The following is an 18,410-nucleotide window of genomic DNA, read 5'->3' on the forward strand; positions in this document are numbered from 1 at the left end:
ATCCATCCATCCATCCATCCATCCATCTATCCATCTATCTGTCTGTCTCCTCAGCCAGGTTGTTAAACAATTACCAGTTCACTCCAGTATTGCTCTATAAACATTGCTTGAGCTCCTCAGGGGTTCAGTAGAAGGCTCAGGTGGTGCAGTAGATAGAGTGCTGGACCCGGAGTCAGAAGACTCATCTTAGTGAATTCAAATCTGGCTTCAGACCCTTGCTAGCTGTCTGACCCTGGGCAACTCACTTTACCCTGTTTGCCAAAGTTGCTCATCTGTAAAATGAACTGGTGAAGGAAATGGCAAACCACTCCAGTATCTCTGCCAATAAAACCCCAAATGGTGTCATGGAAAGTCAGACATGACTGAAAAACTATTCAACAACAAACAAAAAGAAGGCTCAGGGAGTGAAATCACTACCAGACTGGAGGCCTTATGACTGTATAATAATAAAAATTACTGGCATTTATATAGCACTTTATATTTATATAAACTGGTATTTACATAAGCACTTTACATCCATTATCTTACTTGAATATCACACCCCTGAAACTGATCTCGTTAGAGAGCAGAAGATAGGAAGAAAATGCTATGTCTTCAGAAGGGAAGGATTTGCAATACATACCTTTTCAGTAAGGACAACATAAAAAATAATCAGAGTAGCTGATTAAGAAAGACAAGGGATAACTGAGGAGGAGAAATGAAAAAGTAGCCAAAGACACACATGAGTGGACAAGTACTTTACAACAGAGGAAAGTGAGTCATGATCAATTGAAGAAGTTGAAGATTTCATAAGACATTATGTAAGGCCTGCTAAAATGTCAATAAGATAGCTCCAACAACCTCAAAAATGGTCTAGGAAAGCAATTTAAGAATTAAAAAAATATCGAACAAATCAGGCTAAAAACTAAAGTTGTCAAGAAAGAAATTATCAAGTCAGACCAGAGAAACATAAATTTAGAAAAAAGACAGAAATAATCTATATAACAACAGATTCTCTGAAAAGAAAAATGAACAAAATTGGAATGCAAAAAATGTAGAGGTGGAAAGAAACATAATGGATAAACAAAAAAAACAAAAACAAAAAGACTGAAAAAAACAGTAGAATATCTTGTTTGTACAAATGCCCCATCACCTACTCAGGAAAGGAAATATAAAACAAGTTGAGAAATGTTTCACTTTTGACACTTTATTATCATTACTTAGAAGAAAGAGTTCCTACCATATATTAAGTTCTTCAAAATGATGATGGACTGATTAAATGGGGATTACTTTTTGTTATTCAGTTGTTTTTCAGTAGTGTCTGACTCTTTGAGACCAAATTGAGAGTTTTCTTGGCAAAGATACTGAAGTGATTTGCCATTTTCTTTTCCACCTCAAGGAAACTGAGACAAACAGGGTTAAGTGACTTGCCCAGGATCACACAGCTAACAAGTATCTAAGGCCAGAAAATGAGTCTTCCTGACTTTAGCATTGGCAAAATATCTGAGGAGCACACAACTCTGATACAGCATTTATAAATATAATATTTATAAAAATACAATTAAAATATTTAAATAAAAAGGACAAATTATTGGAGAAATATTTACTGCTCATACTTTGTCCATGTCATATAATAAAAATGCCAATACTCCATGAATTAATTTACAGATTTTTTTTATCCATCAAATCACTAAGGTGATACTTTTTTTAAAAAAATCTAGACAAAATAGTAACAAAATACATTTTAGAGTTTAGACTCTTCAGGAAGGATAATGAGTAAAAGTGCAAATGAAAGCAATATAACATTAATAGACCTTAAACTATATTATAAAGTAGTAGTCATCAAAATTATTTGTTATTGGCTTAGATAAGTAATAAGTAGAATTGAACAAATAAGCAAAAAAGAGGAAATAAATGGAGGAAACTATTCAATAAAAATAACATAAGTTACTAGGGGAAAGATGTTTTTTTTTTTGGACAAAAACTGCTGAGAACATTTGGAAACATTTGGGCAGAAATTAGGGTAAGACCATCATTTTATACTTCATATCACAATAAGCTCACAAGGAACACATTAATTAAATATGAAAGGTTACATCATTAAAATTAAAAAATAAAAAAAATACTAATCAGCAGAAAAACTCATGTATGCTTCATAGAAATCCTGGGCTAAATCTTCAAAGTGAAAAAAATAAATTTTTCAAATTCAAATAGTTATGCTCTACTACATGCACTTTGAAAATTCAGATATCCTATAAATTTGATAGTTTTAAGTAGGGCACTATGAATCCCTGTTAGAATGGAAGCTCCTTGAGGAGAAAGGACAATTTTATTTTTGGTTTCGTATCCTTTGTGCCTAGGACAATGCCTGGAACATAGTATGGTACTTAATAAATGCTTGGTGATTGGTTCTTTGAGATTAGAAGAGAAATGATGGATACAAAAGAAGAATCCCTGGGGGCAGCTCCATCAAGCAGTGGATAGAGCACCGGCCCTAGATTCAGAAGGACCTGAGTTCAAATCCAGCCTCAGACACATAACACTTAGTAGCTGTGTGACCCTGGGCAAGTCACTTAACCCCATTTCCTAGCCATAAAAAAAAAAGAGTCCCTGTAAGGAAAGCTAGGTGATACTACATGTAGCTATCCATTGGCCAGGTAAGTATCAGGCATAGTCAAGAGGATAGGGAGGTATCAGTCACTAGTACTAATGGTAGAGATAATAGTATTTTTGGTTTCATACTATTCATTTAAGAGAAAAAATATGCTAATATGTATGTTTACTTTATTTTTATGGGGATTTTATTTTTTTTCCTTTTTTTTTTTAGACAATTGGGGTTAAGTGACTTGCCCAGGGTCACATAGCTAGTAAGTGTCAAGTGTTTGGTCTGAGGCTGGATTTGAACTCAGGTCCTCCTGACTTCAGGGCCAGTTCTCTATCCACTGCACCACCTAGCTGCCCCATTGGGGATTTTATTTTTAAGTAATAAATCAATAAATAATTCATATTTCAAAAAGGACAGGATCCCATCCATAATTTTAGTGACTTGGTAATATTCATTAGAATTTCCTTTAAAGCTTGATGATGAGCCTATACTACTGGCATATATAGGCAGTGGGAGTAGTAGCAGTAGGGCTTCCAACATGGCCATGGGTCAGGTAGCAGAAGCTAGTTTCTTGCAGTGGTCCAGCCCAATAGCAGAAGTTACTTATGATGTACCTTCTATTTATTGGTAACCAGACTCACCTCTTTGGTTATTCAGATCTTAGATACACCATTATAATATAGGCCTTAGCTCATCATATGTCATAAAATGATGATGTTATCTTCTAAGTTCTGGTGCCTTGTTAGAGGCAGCATGGTACAGTGAACAGGAACATGACCTGGAGGCAGAGCACTGAAGTTTCATTCCCAGCTCTGCAGCAAGTAATCTGTCTAAAAGGGTGGTGGATTAGATGTCTTGCAGGGTTCCTTTCTGCTCTAAATCTATGATCCTAAGAACCGTGGAGTTCCTTTCCAGGTAGAAATCTATGAAACAATGATGGGGAAAAGGAGACACAGTGTGGCTTAATGGGTAGACTGTTAGACTTGGAGATAAGAAAGTCTGGCTTCCAGTCCTGCTTCTAAAAGCACGCCATCTGACCATAAGCATAGTCAATTCATACAACCTCTCAATGACATGGCAATTCCATCCTGAGATTTTACTACACTGACAAAATCATAAATCTCATGTTCCACTCCATCTCCCAACCCGCAAAGGATTAATAGGTATATACTAAGCTGTCATGGTGAGAAGGAGAGATATCTTTTCCTTTGAGGGATTCATTAATTGCCAAAATTACCAAGGAGTACAAAGTATCTGATTTTTTTTGTTTTGTTTTTTTAATTTAACACTTTCACTTATCTACTGGCTAATCCTGCTTATATAAATTAAGCACAACTTTCCTTTGGAAACAAAAATCTGGTACTACATAAAAGCAACTCTAGTCTTAATCTGGTTAGCTTTGCCAAGCATTATATTTTCCCAACATGGCCCACGATTTAAATTTCTTAAAGGTATCCCTCCATATTGAGGTGGGTCATCCAATGCAATATCACCACCCCATGGTCAGTACTCACTAGTGCAAACTCCTTGTTGAGAATCATCTGCTCCACCAGGGATGACTCGTTGTGGAAGAGATGGGGCTGCATGTGACTCCACATGTGAGGAAACCACCAGAACTCATCCACAGACCCCAGCAAGAGGTCATCCCCTTCATCTTCCTCTTCTGTTCCTATGAAATAAGTGAAAACTGGCTTCAGGAACAGGGAGAAAACCAGTAGCCTGTTCTTCATTCTCTACTGTTGCTATGAGAATAGACCCAGCTATTAGTTCAGTTTCAATCACAAGTGGAGTTTCTATGTCAAGGAAGTAAAATATAGAAACAAAATTCCACTGTATATTAAAATATTCATAACAGTGTTCTTTTTCAGTAAAAAGATTATTTAAAAGCACGTACTTGACAGTCATCAACAAACAAACATTTGCACTTACAAAGACATAAAAGAAGATTGAATATGAAACTCTGAACTCAATCTACCATGTACAACTTTTTTTAAAAGAATACATCAAATTAACATGGTAGAACCAACAGTTTCCTTCTTTTCTGTGTCCCTTCTGAATGTCCTTTCCCTCCCTTCCGTGTATTTAAAATTTTCATTAATGCTCTTTTTGTATTTCTATCACCTTCCTCCTTAAATAAAAATTATCTCTTTTAACAAATAAGTATAGTCAAAGAAAAAATGTGTTATATTGCTCTTGTCTGAAAATATATGACTCATTTTGTACCTCTAGTCTATTATCCCTCAGCCAACAGGTGGGAAAGTGGGAATAATGCTCTATCATCAATCTTTTGGAGTTGTGGGAATTAATCAGAGTTCTTAAGTCTTTCATTGTTTTTCTTTACATTATTATTTCAAGGTATAAGTTGTTCTAATCCTGCCCCTTTCACTCTTCATCAGTTCATTCATATTTTCCCTTGTTTCTCTGAATATTTCATTAATTAATTAATTAATATTTCATTATTTTTTATTGTACAATGACATTTAATGATATTCATATATGAAAGGCACTCCTGAACAAAAACAATTTCCAGCCATTCCCCAATTGATATCCCCACCCCCTTCTAGTTCTGTGCTACCACATAAAGTGCTCATAGCAACACTCTTGGTGAGAGTTAAGAACTAGAAACAAAACAGTTGCCCCATAAATGAGGATTGTTTGAGAAAACTATAAAACATATGTTTGCAGTAAGAAATCATGAACACGAGGATTTCAAAGGAACGTTGGAGGATTTTTATTACTGAAGGAGGAGCAAAACTGGTAGGACCAAGAGAACCATTATCAAAGCACAATGAATGACGACAACAATACAAACAGGCATGAATAGAGATTGGGTCAAGTATCTTGATACATTCTAAGAAAGCATTCTCATTGGCTATTGCACCAAAGTAAAAGAAAAGGGCCAATGTGAATCATCTCTAGGGCTATGCCAGTAAATGAAACTCATGTTCTATGAAAATATCATTAAAAGAAAATGTAATCTGAATAACTGAAAAACCAATGAAGATTCTTGGAAAAAAAACATAACATTTATGTCTCCCTTCATGGTACAGAGGTAGGTCATTATTATTCTCCTGGTTCTACTAGTGTGAAATGTATTCTTTGTCGGTTGTTACTATGTTGAGCATTTTTGCTCATTTATCTTTTCCACAAATCAATCTACAGGAATTTTTGATTTTGTCCCAGAAATAAATGACCATGATATTTTTAAATTCATAAGTACATTTTTTTCATAAGTACTTTAAAATCAAGATGGTATTTCAAAAAATTGTATCACAGAGCTCAAATTTTATTTTAATGACCTTTGCAAATAGTTCCGTGTTTTAAATTGAATTTAAATGGTTTTAACTATCAGCATTGGGACTTTAAACATCAAGCTTTAGGTTTTTGGATTAGAGGATCATAGATTTAGAGCTTCCAGGGCCTTTTGAGTCCAATCTCTTCATTTTATAGATGAGGAAAATGAGATACAAAGAAATGAAGTGACTCATCTAGGGTCACCCAGCTGGTAATTGTATGAGACAGGATTTTAACTAAGGTCTTCCTGACTTCAAGTTGAGTACCCAATATACTACATCATCCTACCTTTAAAAATAAAAAAAAGCTTGAAAGCTGGGAAGCCCAGGGGCACTTGAGCAAAGCTTATATTTGGCAGGATTTGCATCTTATGAGACCTGTGTCTTCAACCGGGCAGTCATTGTTTAGTATTTTTCTGCCAGTGCACAAGCCAAATGGAACCCAATTTGACCTCCTAGTCCAACCTAGCTTCCCACGTTAACAGTATTAGCAGAGGTAAAAATGGTGTGTTTCTCTGGAAGATAGGTTAGCATAGCACCAAGACAGAAGGAGAACAGATGTTACACATGAAAAAAAAAAAAGATTGCTTTAGCATAGACTGATTTCTAGTTATAAATACAAATGAAAATATATTCTGAATCAACAGGATAGTAATCTACATCCTTCTGTTGTCTATTGGCTATTATCTAATAATCAACAGAATTCAATTCTAAGTATTAGCTTAATATGAAACTGGGATTAAGAATGTTATATCAGTTCAGAATGTCTTTTAAATAAAACTTTGAGTAAACATTAAACAATCTCCCTGAATTTCCCAGTTGATTATATTTCTTTCAAACAAATCACAGGTCCTATAGGCAACTAAATTAAGCAAATGTGTATTGTGCACCTACTATGTTCAGTCAGTGTGTGAGATAACTGCACATAGTAGGTACACCAAATATTATTTGTTCTCTAAGATAGAGGTTCTTAACCTGGGGACTGTTAACTCTGTTGTTGTTGTTGAAATTTGATAACTGTATTTCAATATAATTAGCTTCTTTTTGTAATTGTATGTAATTTATTTTGTGAATTTAACTAACTCATTCTGAGAAGGGCTCCATGCAGATAGCCAAAGGCACACAAAAAAGTTAAGAACTTCAGCTCTAACAGCTTACATCTCTACTTTGGGACATAATCTGTACAGAGATAATAAAAAATAATATAATTTGAGGAGGGAAAAAGCTCTGACAACTGAGTAAATTTCTAAAAAGCAAAGCAAAGCAAAGAAAGAAAGAAAGAAAAAGAGAGAGAGAAAACAGGAAAGGTTTCGTGGAAAATGGGGCCCTTGAGCTGAATTTGGAAGGGATATAAGCTTCTGAAAGGTGGAAGGTAGGGGAGAGAGAACATCTCAGGATGACTTGTGGGGAATGTACAAAGACATGAAATTAAATATTGAGCTTGGGGAATAAAGAGTAGTACAGTTCAGCTGGAAAGAGTAGTACAGTTCAGCTGGAAAGAGTGCACAGAAGGGATCAATATGAAGAAAGCTGGAAAGATAAGTAGTAGGAAAATTGTGATGGCTTCTAAAGGGTAAGCAGAGAATTCCTTGTTTTAACCTAATGGCAGTAAAAATAAGGAGCCTCTGCTGGTGTTAGGGTAGGCGAATGAAATGGTGAGTCTTCTGATGGGGAATTGGTTTCCCTTGTGTGTGTGTATTTGTGTGTGTGTATGTGTGTGTGTGTGTTTGTTTGACTTCTAAAGCTAATCACTTGTGAGGGATGTTTCAGAAAAAAAAATCTTTTATGATATGGATTGGGCTGGGTAACTACTGAGGTCCTAACTCTGAAGAGACTCTGATTTTATGCTTCTAAAAGATTATTTTAACAACAATGATTTAATAGAAATTATAGGATTATTTTTAAGATTGATTAGTGAAAGGCTGGAAGCAGGAAGAATCTAGTTTTAGGAAGTTATCAAAATAATCCAAAGAGCTGATGAGTTATATTCCATACATGTGGGAAAAAGTCTGTAGAACATTGGTGTCAGTATGGTGTTAGATTCTTGACAATCCATGAAGGATCTTAGATTTAGAATTTGGAAGGGACTTTTGATCGACCCCCTAATTTTATATATGGAGAAACTGAGTCAGAAGGGTAGTTTGTCTTTGATTATAAACTCCGAAGCAAAGGAGTTAATGTTTAATTTGCTTCTCCCAGCACCTTAACACAGAGGCATTGTTATGAAAGTGTTAGCATTAGCAGTTAGAGGGGTCAGGAGAGGCTTCGCATTGAAGGTGGTTCTTGACCTGAGTTTTTAAAGAGAGGGCTTCTATGAAGCAGAGGTAAGGAGGGAGTGAATTCCAGACAGGGGAGATAGTCAGTGCAAATACATGGAGATGAAAGGGAGAATCATTCGTGAGGGACAGAGACAAAGCCAATTTGGCTGGATTGTAGGGTACCATTCTATTTCCATTAACAATAAATGCTTTCATATGTGTTGACGATATTACTGCTACTTTAAGACTGTAAAAGAAGGACATATCAGAAAAGGGCCTATCTCAATAGATGAAGAATAAATATGCTTGTTTGTTGCAAACAAAGATTTCCTTACAAATGGTAGCTAGATGGATAAAGTACCAAGCCTAGAGTCAGGAAGATCCAAGTTCAAATCTGCTCTCAGGAACTTACTAGCTCTGTGACCCAGGACAAATCACTTAAATTCTCTCTGCCTCAATTCTCTAAGCATTTAAAATGGGGATAATAGCATTTACCTTGAAGGGTTGTTGTGAATATCAAATGAAACAGTAATTGTAAAGCACTTAGCACAGTACTTGTCACCTACAAGTATTAAAAAAAAATGATTGTTGACTTTATCCTACCAATTACATTTAAAAAAAAATCACTGTCAAGTACATTTCTCTTAGGGCATCATGTATATGTAACATTGAAAATAAAAATTTTACTACTCTGACCATCCAATCATTATAGAAAGGAGAGGAGAGGTAGAGGTAGGAAGAGAAGGAGAAGGAAGAAAAGGAGGAAGAGGACAGTAATAATGCTTCTGATTTGTTGTTTCTTATTCTTAACTTGATAGAATGAAAAATAACCTAGATTTGAATGAGTAAGGGTCAAACTAATTTCCCTATAATTATTCCAATCTATTCTGAATATTCCACTTTAAGAAAATGTTTCATTTAAACCAAGCTCTGTTGCTCAGTGCTAGAAATGATGGAAGGCACAAAACCTATATATTTCACCAAAAATTAAGTCATGATTTTACTTTGAAACCCATTTCACAGCTGGGCCCAAAATATGGGTAACTGATGATGATGTGTTAGAGTTATTTTATTAGGGTTTGGGTTAATTCAGATGCATTCCCTGTGAACTTACAAAGAGCATTTAAACCTTAAATACATACATCACTACTCATGTTAGACACTGTGGTGCTGTATACAGATAATAAAGCAGGAATCCATGATCTATTTTTTTTTCTTTAGGTTATGGATGTGCAATCATGTTCAATGTATTTCCACATTAGCCATTTTGTGAAGGAAGAAACAAAACTAAAGGGAAAAGTCATAAAAAAACAAACAAAGTTGAAAATAGTATGCTTCAAACTGCATTTAAATCTCATAGTTCTTTCCCTGGATGTGAATAGCATTTCCCATCATGAGACTTTTGGAATTGTCTTGGATCATTGTATTACTGAGAAGAGCTAAGTTTATCATGATTAATCATCGTACAATGTTGCTGGTGTACAATGTTCTCCTGGTTCTGCTCACTTCACTTAGAATCAGTTCATGTAAATCTTTCCAGGTTTTTCTGAAGTCTGCCTGCTCACCATTTCTTATAGCTCCATAGTATTCCATTATATTAATATACCACAACTTGTTCAGTCATTGCCCAACTGATGGACATTTCCTCAATTTCCAATTCTTTGGCACCACAAAAAAAAGCTTCTATAAATATTTTTGTACATGTGGGTCCTTTTCTCTTTTTTACGATATCTTTGGGATAAGACCAAATAGCAGTATTACTGGAACCAAGAGTATGGACAGTTTGATTGCCCTTTGGGCATACGTCCAAATTGGTCTCCAGAAAGGTTGGATCAGTTCACAACTCCACCAACAATGCATTAGTGACCCAATTTTCTCTCATCTCTGACATTTTTCATTTTCCTTTTCTGTCATATTAGACAATCTGTGTGAAGTGGTACCTCAAAGTTTATTCCAATTTGCATTTCTTTAATCAATAGTGATTTAGAGCATTTTTCATATGACTATAGATAGTTTTAATATCTTCATCTGAAAACTGTCTGTTCATACATGATCTATGATCTATGTTCTTGGAGGGAGAAGTGCCTTAATGAAAAATACTAATCTAAGGTTCACTGATGGACTATAATAGAATTAATATTTCATTTGATTAATTAGAATTTAATACATGAGATCATTACATTACCATATGACTTACCGCACCTTGCTTCAATGAACAAACACAGTTTTAAAATAAAAATGTGATACTGTGGGGGGAACGAAACCTTATGGGGGTAGAGCCAAGATGGTAGAGTAGAAAAAACACTCAGCTGAGTTCTCCCAACATTTTGCTCCAAATAACTTTACAATAATGCCTCAAATTGAAATCTGGAGTGATAAAGTCAACAAAAGTTGAGAGTGAGACATTTTTCCATCCCAAGGAAGCTTAGGAAGTTAAAAAAAAGAGAGATATCCATGACACAGTGGTGGAGGCTGGCCCAGAGTCAACACGAATTAAACACCAGTGGTAGGACTAGGTGGTAGTGGTGACAGAAGCAGCAGCACCTTTGGAAGCTCTCAAGGTAGAGATGATAAGAGAATCTGGCAACTGGTCAGAAAGAAATTATAGGGGACCCTGTGCTAGCAATGGGTAGAGGACCAGATACTGTTTGGCAAATTCATTGCCCACACTTAGTTCTGGATCAAAGTACAAGGGCAGAAAGCGATACTTTTCTCAAGAGGGATAGGGAGACATTAGGAGCAATATTGTTTGCCAACCCAAGCAAAAAGGGGCATTAAGGGGCAATATCAATCGCAATCCCAAGGGATGGCCCATTTGCAGGGTCCAGATCATACCTCCTTGGAAGCTCTGAAAATGTTCAAATACTGACAACTACTTCTGAAAACAGCAGTCCAAAAAAACAAAAACAAAACAAAAAAATAACAACAACAACAAAAAACAACTTACTAGCTGTGTGATTCTGGGCAAGTCACTTAACCCCAATTGCCTAAAAAATAAAAACAAAAAAAAACAAATCTAAAACTTGACAGAGTACACAGAGCCCAACATTAACATAAAGTCTAAAAATAAAAAAAATAGGGTAGAAAAAGGAGCAAACAATAACAGCAACAAAACCCTACTGTAAAAAGCTACTATGGAGAGAGGGAGGACCAAGACACAAACTCAGAAGAAGAAAACAAGGTGAAAACAGCCACAAGCAAAGTCTTAAAGAAAAAAAAATGAATTGTGCACCAACAAGAGTTCCTAGAAGAGCTCTCAAAAATAATTTTCAAAATCAAATAAAAGTGGTAGAGGGAAAATTACATAAAAATAGTGCAAGCGAAGAAAATTATGAAAAGAGAACTGACAGTTTGGTAAAAGAGGAACAAAAAATGCTGAAGAAAATAACACTTTAAATAAAAACAGAATTGGCCAAATAGAAAAATAAGTTAAAAAATTTACTGATGAAAATAACTCCTTGAGAAGCAGAATTGGTCAAATGGGAAAAAAAGTACAAAAGTTCACTGAAGAAAATAATTCCTTTAAAATTACATTGGGCAAGTGGAAGCTTATGACTCTATGAGCTATCAAGAAACAATAAAACAAAGTTAAGAGAATGAAAAAAGAAGAAAATGTGAAATCTTACCAGGTAAAAATAGGTTGAGGAGAGATAATTTTAAAATTTATTGAACTACTTGAAAGTCATGATAAAAGGAAGAGCCTAGACATCATATTTCAAGAAATTTTCAAAGAAAACTGCTTGGCTATTTTAGAACCAGAGGATAAAATAGGAATTGGAAAAAAAAATCCATCAATCACTACCTGAAAGAGATCTCCAAATGAAAACTCCCAAGAATATTATAGCCAAATTCCAGACCTCCCAGGTCAAAGAGAAATGATATTCTGCAAGGCAAAAGAGCTGGGATTACAGCAAAGAATAACCACCCAGCAAAAATGAGTGTTATTCTTCTGGGGGAAAAATTAATATTTAATGACATAAAAGATTTTCAAGCATTTTTGATTAAAAAAAAGCTGAGTAGAAACTTTGAATTTCAAATTCAATATTCAAAAGAACCTTAAAAAGGTAAATATGAAAGAGAAATTATAAGGGACTCAATAAGGCTTAACCATATACATTTTTATACAGAAAGATGATTCATGTTACTTCTAAGAAATTTAGCATTATTAGTGCAGTTCAGAGTCTACATAGAAATCAATCATAGGAATGAGTCTTTGTGTTGAGATGATGCAAAAAAAAATGTATAGGTGGGAGATGGATGCCCTGGGAAAAGGGGGAAGGGAGAGGAAGAACAGGAATTTTTTTTTTCATATAAAGGAGACATGTAAGGAAGAGATTTTACATTTGATAGGGAAATGGTGGGGAACAACACTGAAACCTCACTCACATTTAATGTACATATATGTACATACATGCATAATTGGTAATAGAAATCTATCCATCTTACCCAACAAGGAAACAGGAAAAAAGGGGACCTCAATTTTACCCTCTCAAAGCTACATAAATCTGACCAAAAAAAAAAATAAAAACAAAGTTAAGAAGATGAATACAATCTTAGAAAAGTTAGATGTGATAGACCTCTGGAAAAAATTGAATGGAAATAGATAGACCATATGTTTTTCTCAGCTGTACATGGCACCTTCACAAAAATTGACCATGTATTAGAGGTTAAAAACCTTACAACCAAATATCAAAAAGAAGAAATATTAAATATACTCTCTTCACATGATAATACAATAAAAATTACATTGAATAAAGGGCTGGGGAAACAGAGAAATTAATCAGAAGCTAAATAATATACTCCTAAAGAATGGATGGGTCAAAGAACAAATCATAGAAGCAATCAATAATTTCATTAAAGAGAAGGGTAACAATGAGAAAACATTCCAAAATTCATGGGATGCAGTCAAGCAGTGCTTAGAGAAAAATGTTTATCTTTAAACACATACATTAATAAACAAGAGAAAGAGAAAATCAATGAATTGGGCATGTAACTAAAAAAAAAAACTAGAAAAAAGAGTAAAACTAAAATCCCCAATTAAACAACAAAATAAAAATCCTGAAAATCAAAGGAGAGATTAACAAAATGGAAAATAAATCATTTAATTAATAAATAAAATTAGGAGCTGATTTTATGGAAAAATACAGAATCTATTTGTTAATTTTATCTTTTAAAAAAGAAAACCAAATTACTAGTATTATAAATTAAAAGGGTGAATGCAACACCAATCAAGATGAAATTAAAGTGATAATAGGTATTATTTTGCCCAATCATAAGCCAGTAAAACTGACAATATAAGTGAAATAGATAAATATTTACAAAAATATAAACTGCCTAGATTAACAGAAGAGGAAATAGAATGGTTAAATAAACTAATCTTAAAAAAAGAAAATGAACAAGTCATAAATGAGCTCTCTAAGAAAAAATCCCCAGGACCAGATAGGTTCACAAGTGAATTCTACCAAACATTTAAGGAGCAATTCATGACAATATTAAATAAACTGGATAAAGAATGAGTCCTATCAATTTCCTTTTATGACAAAAAATACTTTTGATACCTAAACCAGGAAGAGCAAAAAAGAGAAGGAAAACTATGAACAAATTTCCCTAATGAAAATTGATGCACAATTTTTAAATAAAATACTACCAAGGATGTTACAGCAACATATCATAAGTATCATACACTATGACCAGGTGGGATTTGTATCCATAATGCAAGGCTGGTTCAATATTAGGAAAAATCATCAGCATAATTGACCATATCAATAACAAAAACAATAAAAATCATATGATTATCTCCACAGATGCAGAAAAACTCAACTTTCCATGAGCCTTTTTGAGGTTTTCTTGGCAAAGATACTAGAATGGTTTACCATTTCCTTCTCCTACTCATTTTACAAGTGTGTAAACTTAAACTAACAGGGTTAGTAGCTTGGCCAGGGTCACACAGCTACTAAGTTTCTGAGGTCATATGTGAACTCAGGAAAAGGAGTCTTCCAGACTCTCGGCCCAGCATTCTACCCACTGTGCCACTCAGCTGCCTTGCAAAAATGACTGCAGACAATATAAAATAATTGGGGATCTCCCTGCTAAGACAAACACAGGATCTATACAAACAAAATTACAACCACTTTTCACACAATTTAAGACTGATCTGAAACAATTCAAAAAATATTAATTGCTTTATGGGTAGACTGAATCAACATAGTAAAATGACAATTCTGTCTAAGTTAATTTACTTATTCAGTGTCATTCCAATTAAACTACCAAAGAACTATTTTATAGAGCCAGAAAAAAATAGTAAATTCATCTGGAAGAATATCAGGTCAAGAATATTAATGAATGAAATCAATGAAAAATATGTGAAAGGCAGCCTCATAGTTCCAGATTTCAAACTATATTATAAAATGGTAATCATCAAAACAATCTAGCACTGGCTAAAAAATAGAGCGATGAATCCAATGGAATAGATTAGGTAAACAATACATGCCCACAGTAATCTAGTGCTTGATAAACACAAAGATCCATGCTTTGGGGGTGAGAACTCAGCATTTGACAAAAATCGCTGGGAAAACTGGAAAGCACTTTGGCAGAAACTAGGCATAAATTAACATCTCACACCATATACCAAGAGAAGATCAAAATGGATAAATTATTTAGACACAAAGGATGACACCATAAATAAATGAGGGGAGAATAAAAAAAAAACCTGTCAGATCTATAGAAAAAAAGAAGAGTTTGTGGAAAAACAAGAGATAACAGATGATCATGAGAAGTAAAATGGATAATTTTGATTACATGAAATTAAAAATTGTTTTTGCATAAACAAAACTAATGCAGCCCAAATTAGATGGAAAACAGGAAACTGGTAAGAATTTTATATAGCAAGTTTCTCTGATAAAGACCTCATTTCTCAAACATATAGGGGACTGAGGCAAATTTACAAAAAAAAAAAATAAGAGCCATTCCAGTTGATAAATGGTCAAAGGATATGAAAGGGCCATTTTCAGAAGAAGAAATTAAAAATATCAATAGTTACATGAAAAAAAAATTCTGTAAATCACTACTAATCAGAGAAGTACAAATTAAAAGAACTCTGAAACACCACCTGACACCTATCTGATTTGCTAATATGACAGAAAAGAAAAATGACAAATATTGGAAGGGATGTGGAAAAAATTGGGACACTAATGCACTGTTGGTTGAATTGTGAACTGGTCTAACCATTCTGGAGAACATTTTGGAGCTATACCCAAAGGGCAATAGATCTGTGCATACTCAGAAATACTACTACTAGGTCTGTATCCCAAGGAGGTTTTTAAAAAGGGATAAAAGACACATTTGTACAAAAATATTCGTTGCAGCTCTTCTTTTTGGTGGCAAAGAAATGGAAATTGAGGGGATGATCATAAGTTGGGGATTGGCTGAACAAGTTGTGGCAGATGATTATGATAGAATACTATTATGTTATAAAAATTATAAGCAGGACAGTTTCAGAAAAACCTGGGAAGACGTCTATGAACCTATGTGAAGTGAATTGAGCAGAATCGGGAGAATATGGCATACAGGAACAGCAATATTCACTGGAAGGGCAAATGCTGAAGCGAAGCTTACTTTGGCCACAAAATGAGAAGACTAGACTCATTGGAAAAGCCCCTGATGCTGGGAAAGTTTGAGAGCAAAAGGAAAAGGGTTTGGCAAAGGATGAAATGGATAGGTAGTATCATGGAAACAATGACTATAAACCTGGACAGACTTCCAGGACAGAAGGATCTGGCATGCTATGGTCCACAGGATCATGAAGTGTTGTACATGACTGATCATCTCAACAACAACAGCGACAACTACAACAATTACAACAATACAGCAATATTGTAAGGATGATCAACTCTAAAGACTTAGCTCCTCTAGACAAGATTATTTTAAAGGACCCATGATGAAAAATGCCATCTCCCTCCAGAGAGAAAAATGATGAACTCTGTGTGCAGAGTGAAGCACATTTTTAAAAAAAAAATTTCTCTATTTTTTTGATGTGCTTTCTTTTGCAGCATGGTTAGTATGAAGTACGTTTTGCATGATCATCAGTTGATTATCATTTAATCAGCTAGCCTCAATTTTTTTAGACAGATGCATTTACTAAGATGATATAGTAAGTACAGTTGGGACAAAACATTCCCCCCAAAAGAGGGTAACACATTCTTCCATTAGCACATAACAGAATCCAGAGGAAAGTGTACTGTAGATTAGGCACCACATGTGCCAAATGGTTAACTCACAGCCCTTGGTTGCTGGAAGTCTTTTTTTCTCCTTTGTGGGGAGCTCAAGAAGTTTCCCTTAGGTATGGTGTAGCTTCTTTGCTGGGAAGTTTTTAGTTCTGCCAATCAGCATCTAGGCTGTACTTGGCTTATGATGCAGATTTTAGAGTCTTCATTCTCTTTTGTTTGAGGTAATGATGCTAGGACACTGATGGAAAGAAGGAAAATCTAAAACCTTTTCAAATTCAAATGTTGCAAGGTCTTCCTCCAGCCAAGGTATGCATGTCACTCACTCTCTCTCTTTCTCTCTCTCTCTCTCTCTCTCTCTCTCTCTCTCTCTCTCTCTCTCTCACACACACACACACACACACACACACAGAGAAAAAGAGAGAGAGAGAGAGAGAGAGAGACAGAGACAGAGACAGAGAGAGACAGAGAGAGAGGAAGAGAGAGAGAGACAGAAAGAGAGAAAGAAGTGGAAAGGAGACCAAAGCTAAGATCGGACTCTTCTTCCTTCTTCTCACCCCGCCACCCCCACAATGATTTCTTCTTATAGGCTTTAGCCAGAATGTTCTCTCATTTCCCACTCACTAGAATTAAAAACCTGGTTTTGTTCTGGCCTCTTATTTTGTTCTGCACTGGTCTACTCTTTCATGGAAGATCCAAAAGGCATGACCAAGTTTTCTCAACTAATTCAGGCACTGTTTCTGTGCAATCTTTATTCCAGTTTAGTCTATGGTTTATCAGTGGTGTCTTATTTGATAAATACCTTTTCACACTTAGTTGGAATAGCTTTGATTGATTTGATTCAATGAAGACAGGTTCCACTTAGTTTAGGTGGAGTGGGGGCAATTTGATTGATTTACCCTATCAAAACCACTTTATATTTACACATGGAAAAGTGATATTCATTCAACAGCAACCTTAGATGGGAGATGATGCCATTGTTACAGTTTTTGTGGGGGTAGTGGTGGTAGATATTGTTATTTTTACTCAATCTAGAAGTGTTTGAAGAGTTCTTATAAGAGGTAGAAGAGCTCCTTTTGAACTTGAAATTGGGAAGTCAGCTTATCATATTTCAACACCACCACCACCATAAATACCCCCTTTCATTCCAGAGCTATCATGACCTTAAACACTTGTATTCTGAATCTTTCTTAGAGATACAACCTTGTCAATAGATTTTTTCACACCTTTTTGTGGTTTTTAGAAAAAATATTAATGAATAATATTTTAGCAACTCAGTTCAAATAAAAAAGTAATTCCCCCTTTTTTATTAAGAAAGCAGGAAATAATCTCAGTGGCTAGGGTTATTATTTGGGAGGAAAAGATTGGTAAAATAATTAGGTCATTAGAAAAAATATATAGAATTAGCCATGTATAAGGAAATCTAACTCATATATCCAGGTCTGATTTTTATCTTTATACAAATGCATGAAAATTTATTTGGGAGTATCCACACAGAGGCATTAATTTCAGACCACTAAATTTCCATGATATAATTAAAAATCTACTATTCAATACCTGGTAATTTTTTTTAATGTCCTCAAAGGTTTAAGCTGCAAATAAGCAAAGCTTTTACAAGAGAGATTTTCAAACAAGTCTCAAGATGATGGGATTGAGTGTGAGACAGGTGCGTCAGAGATGCAGCACTAGGTTGCTTCATCACCATAGGCTCAGCTAATATCGGAAGATTGACTCCAAGCCAATAAGAGAGTACAATGAGTATCATGACACACAAGATGCTGTGGGGAGGGGGGCATATATACACACCTACACTCACACACTCTTCCCCTGTGCTCCTTCCTCGGTCAGATAAACAAATGCATCATGAATGAGAGAAATGTGTTCAGGATAAACTTAACTGTTATACTGTGGAAAAATTCTCTGGTGTGCAGAAGTGGCATCAAAAAAGAACAGTTGGAAACATAAATATCTTTCACAAGTCAGAAGAGATACAGAATGAGCCACTGTTGCTCAGGATATAGGTAATTAAATCCCTCAGTACAATAAGGTTATG

General features: G+C 34.9%; 1 protein-coding gene across 2 annotated transcripts in view; it reads right to left on the reverse strand.

Moving 5' to 3' along the window:
• The window catches only part of LOC114024535 (bifunctional heparan sulfate N-deacetylase/N-sulfotransferase 4), a 342,555-nt gene that overhangs the window by 196,871 nt on the left and 127,274 nt on the right, over positions 1-18,410 (reverse strand). For both annotated transcript variants that reach the window (XM_027837569.1, XM_027837570.1), the window contains one exon: positions 4,099-4,253. In XM_027837569.1, the coding sequence (XP_027693370.1) occupies positions 4,099-4,253 (155 nt within the window). The remainder of the gene's footprint in view (positions 1-4,098; positions 4,254-18,410) is intronic.

This window comes from Vombatus ursinus, unplaced genomic scaffold (genome assembly GCF_900497805.2).
Source record: "Vombatus ursinus unplaced genomic scaffold, bare-nosed wombat genome assembly UNPS02014821.1, whole genome shotgun sequence".
Lineage (NCBI taxonomy): Eukaryota > Metazoa > Chordata > Mammalia > Diprotodontia > Vombatidae > Vombatus > Vombatus ursinus.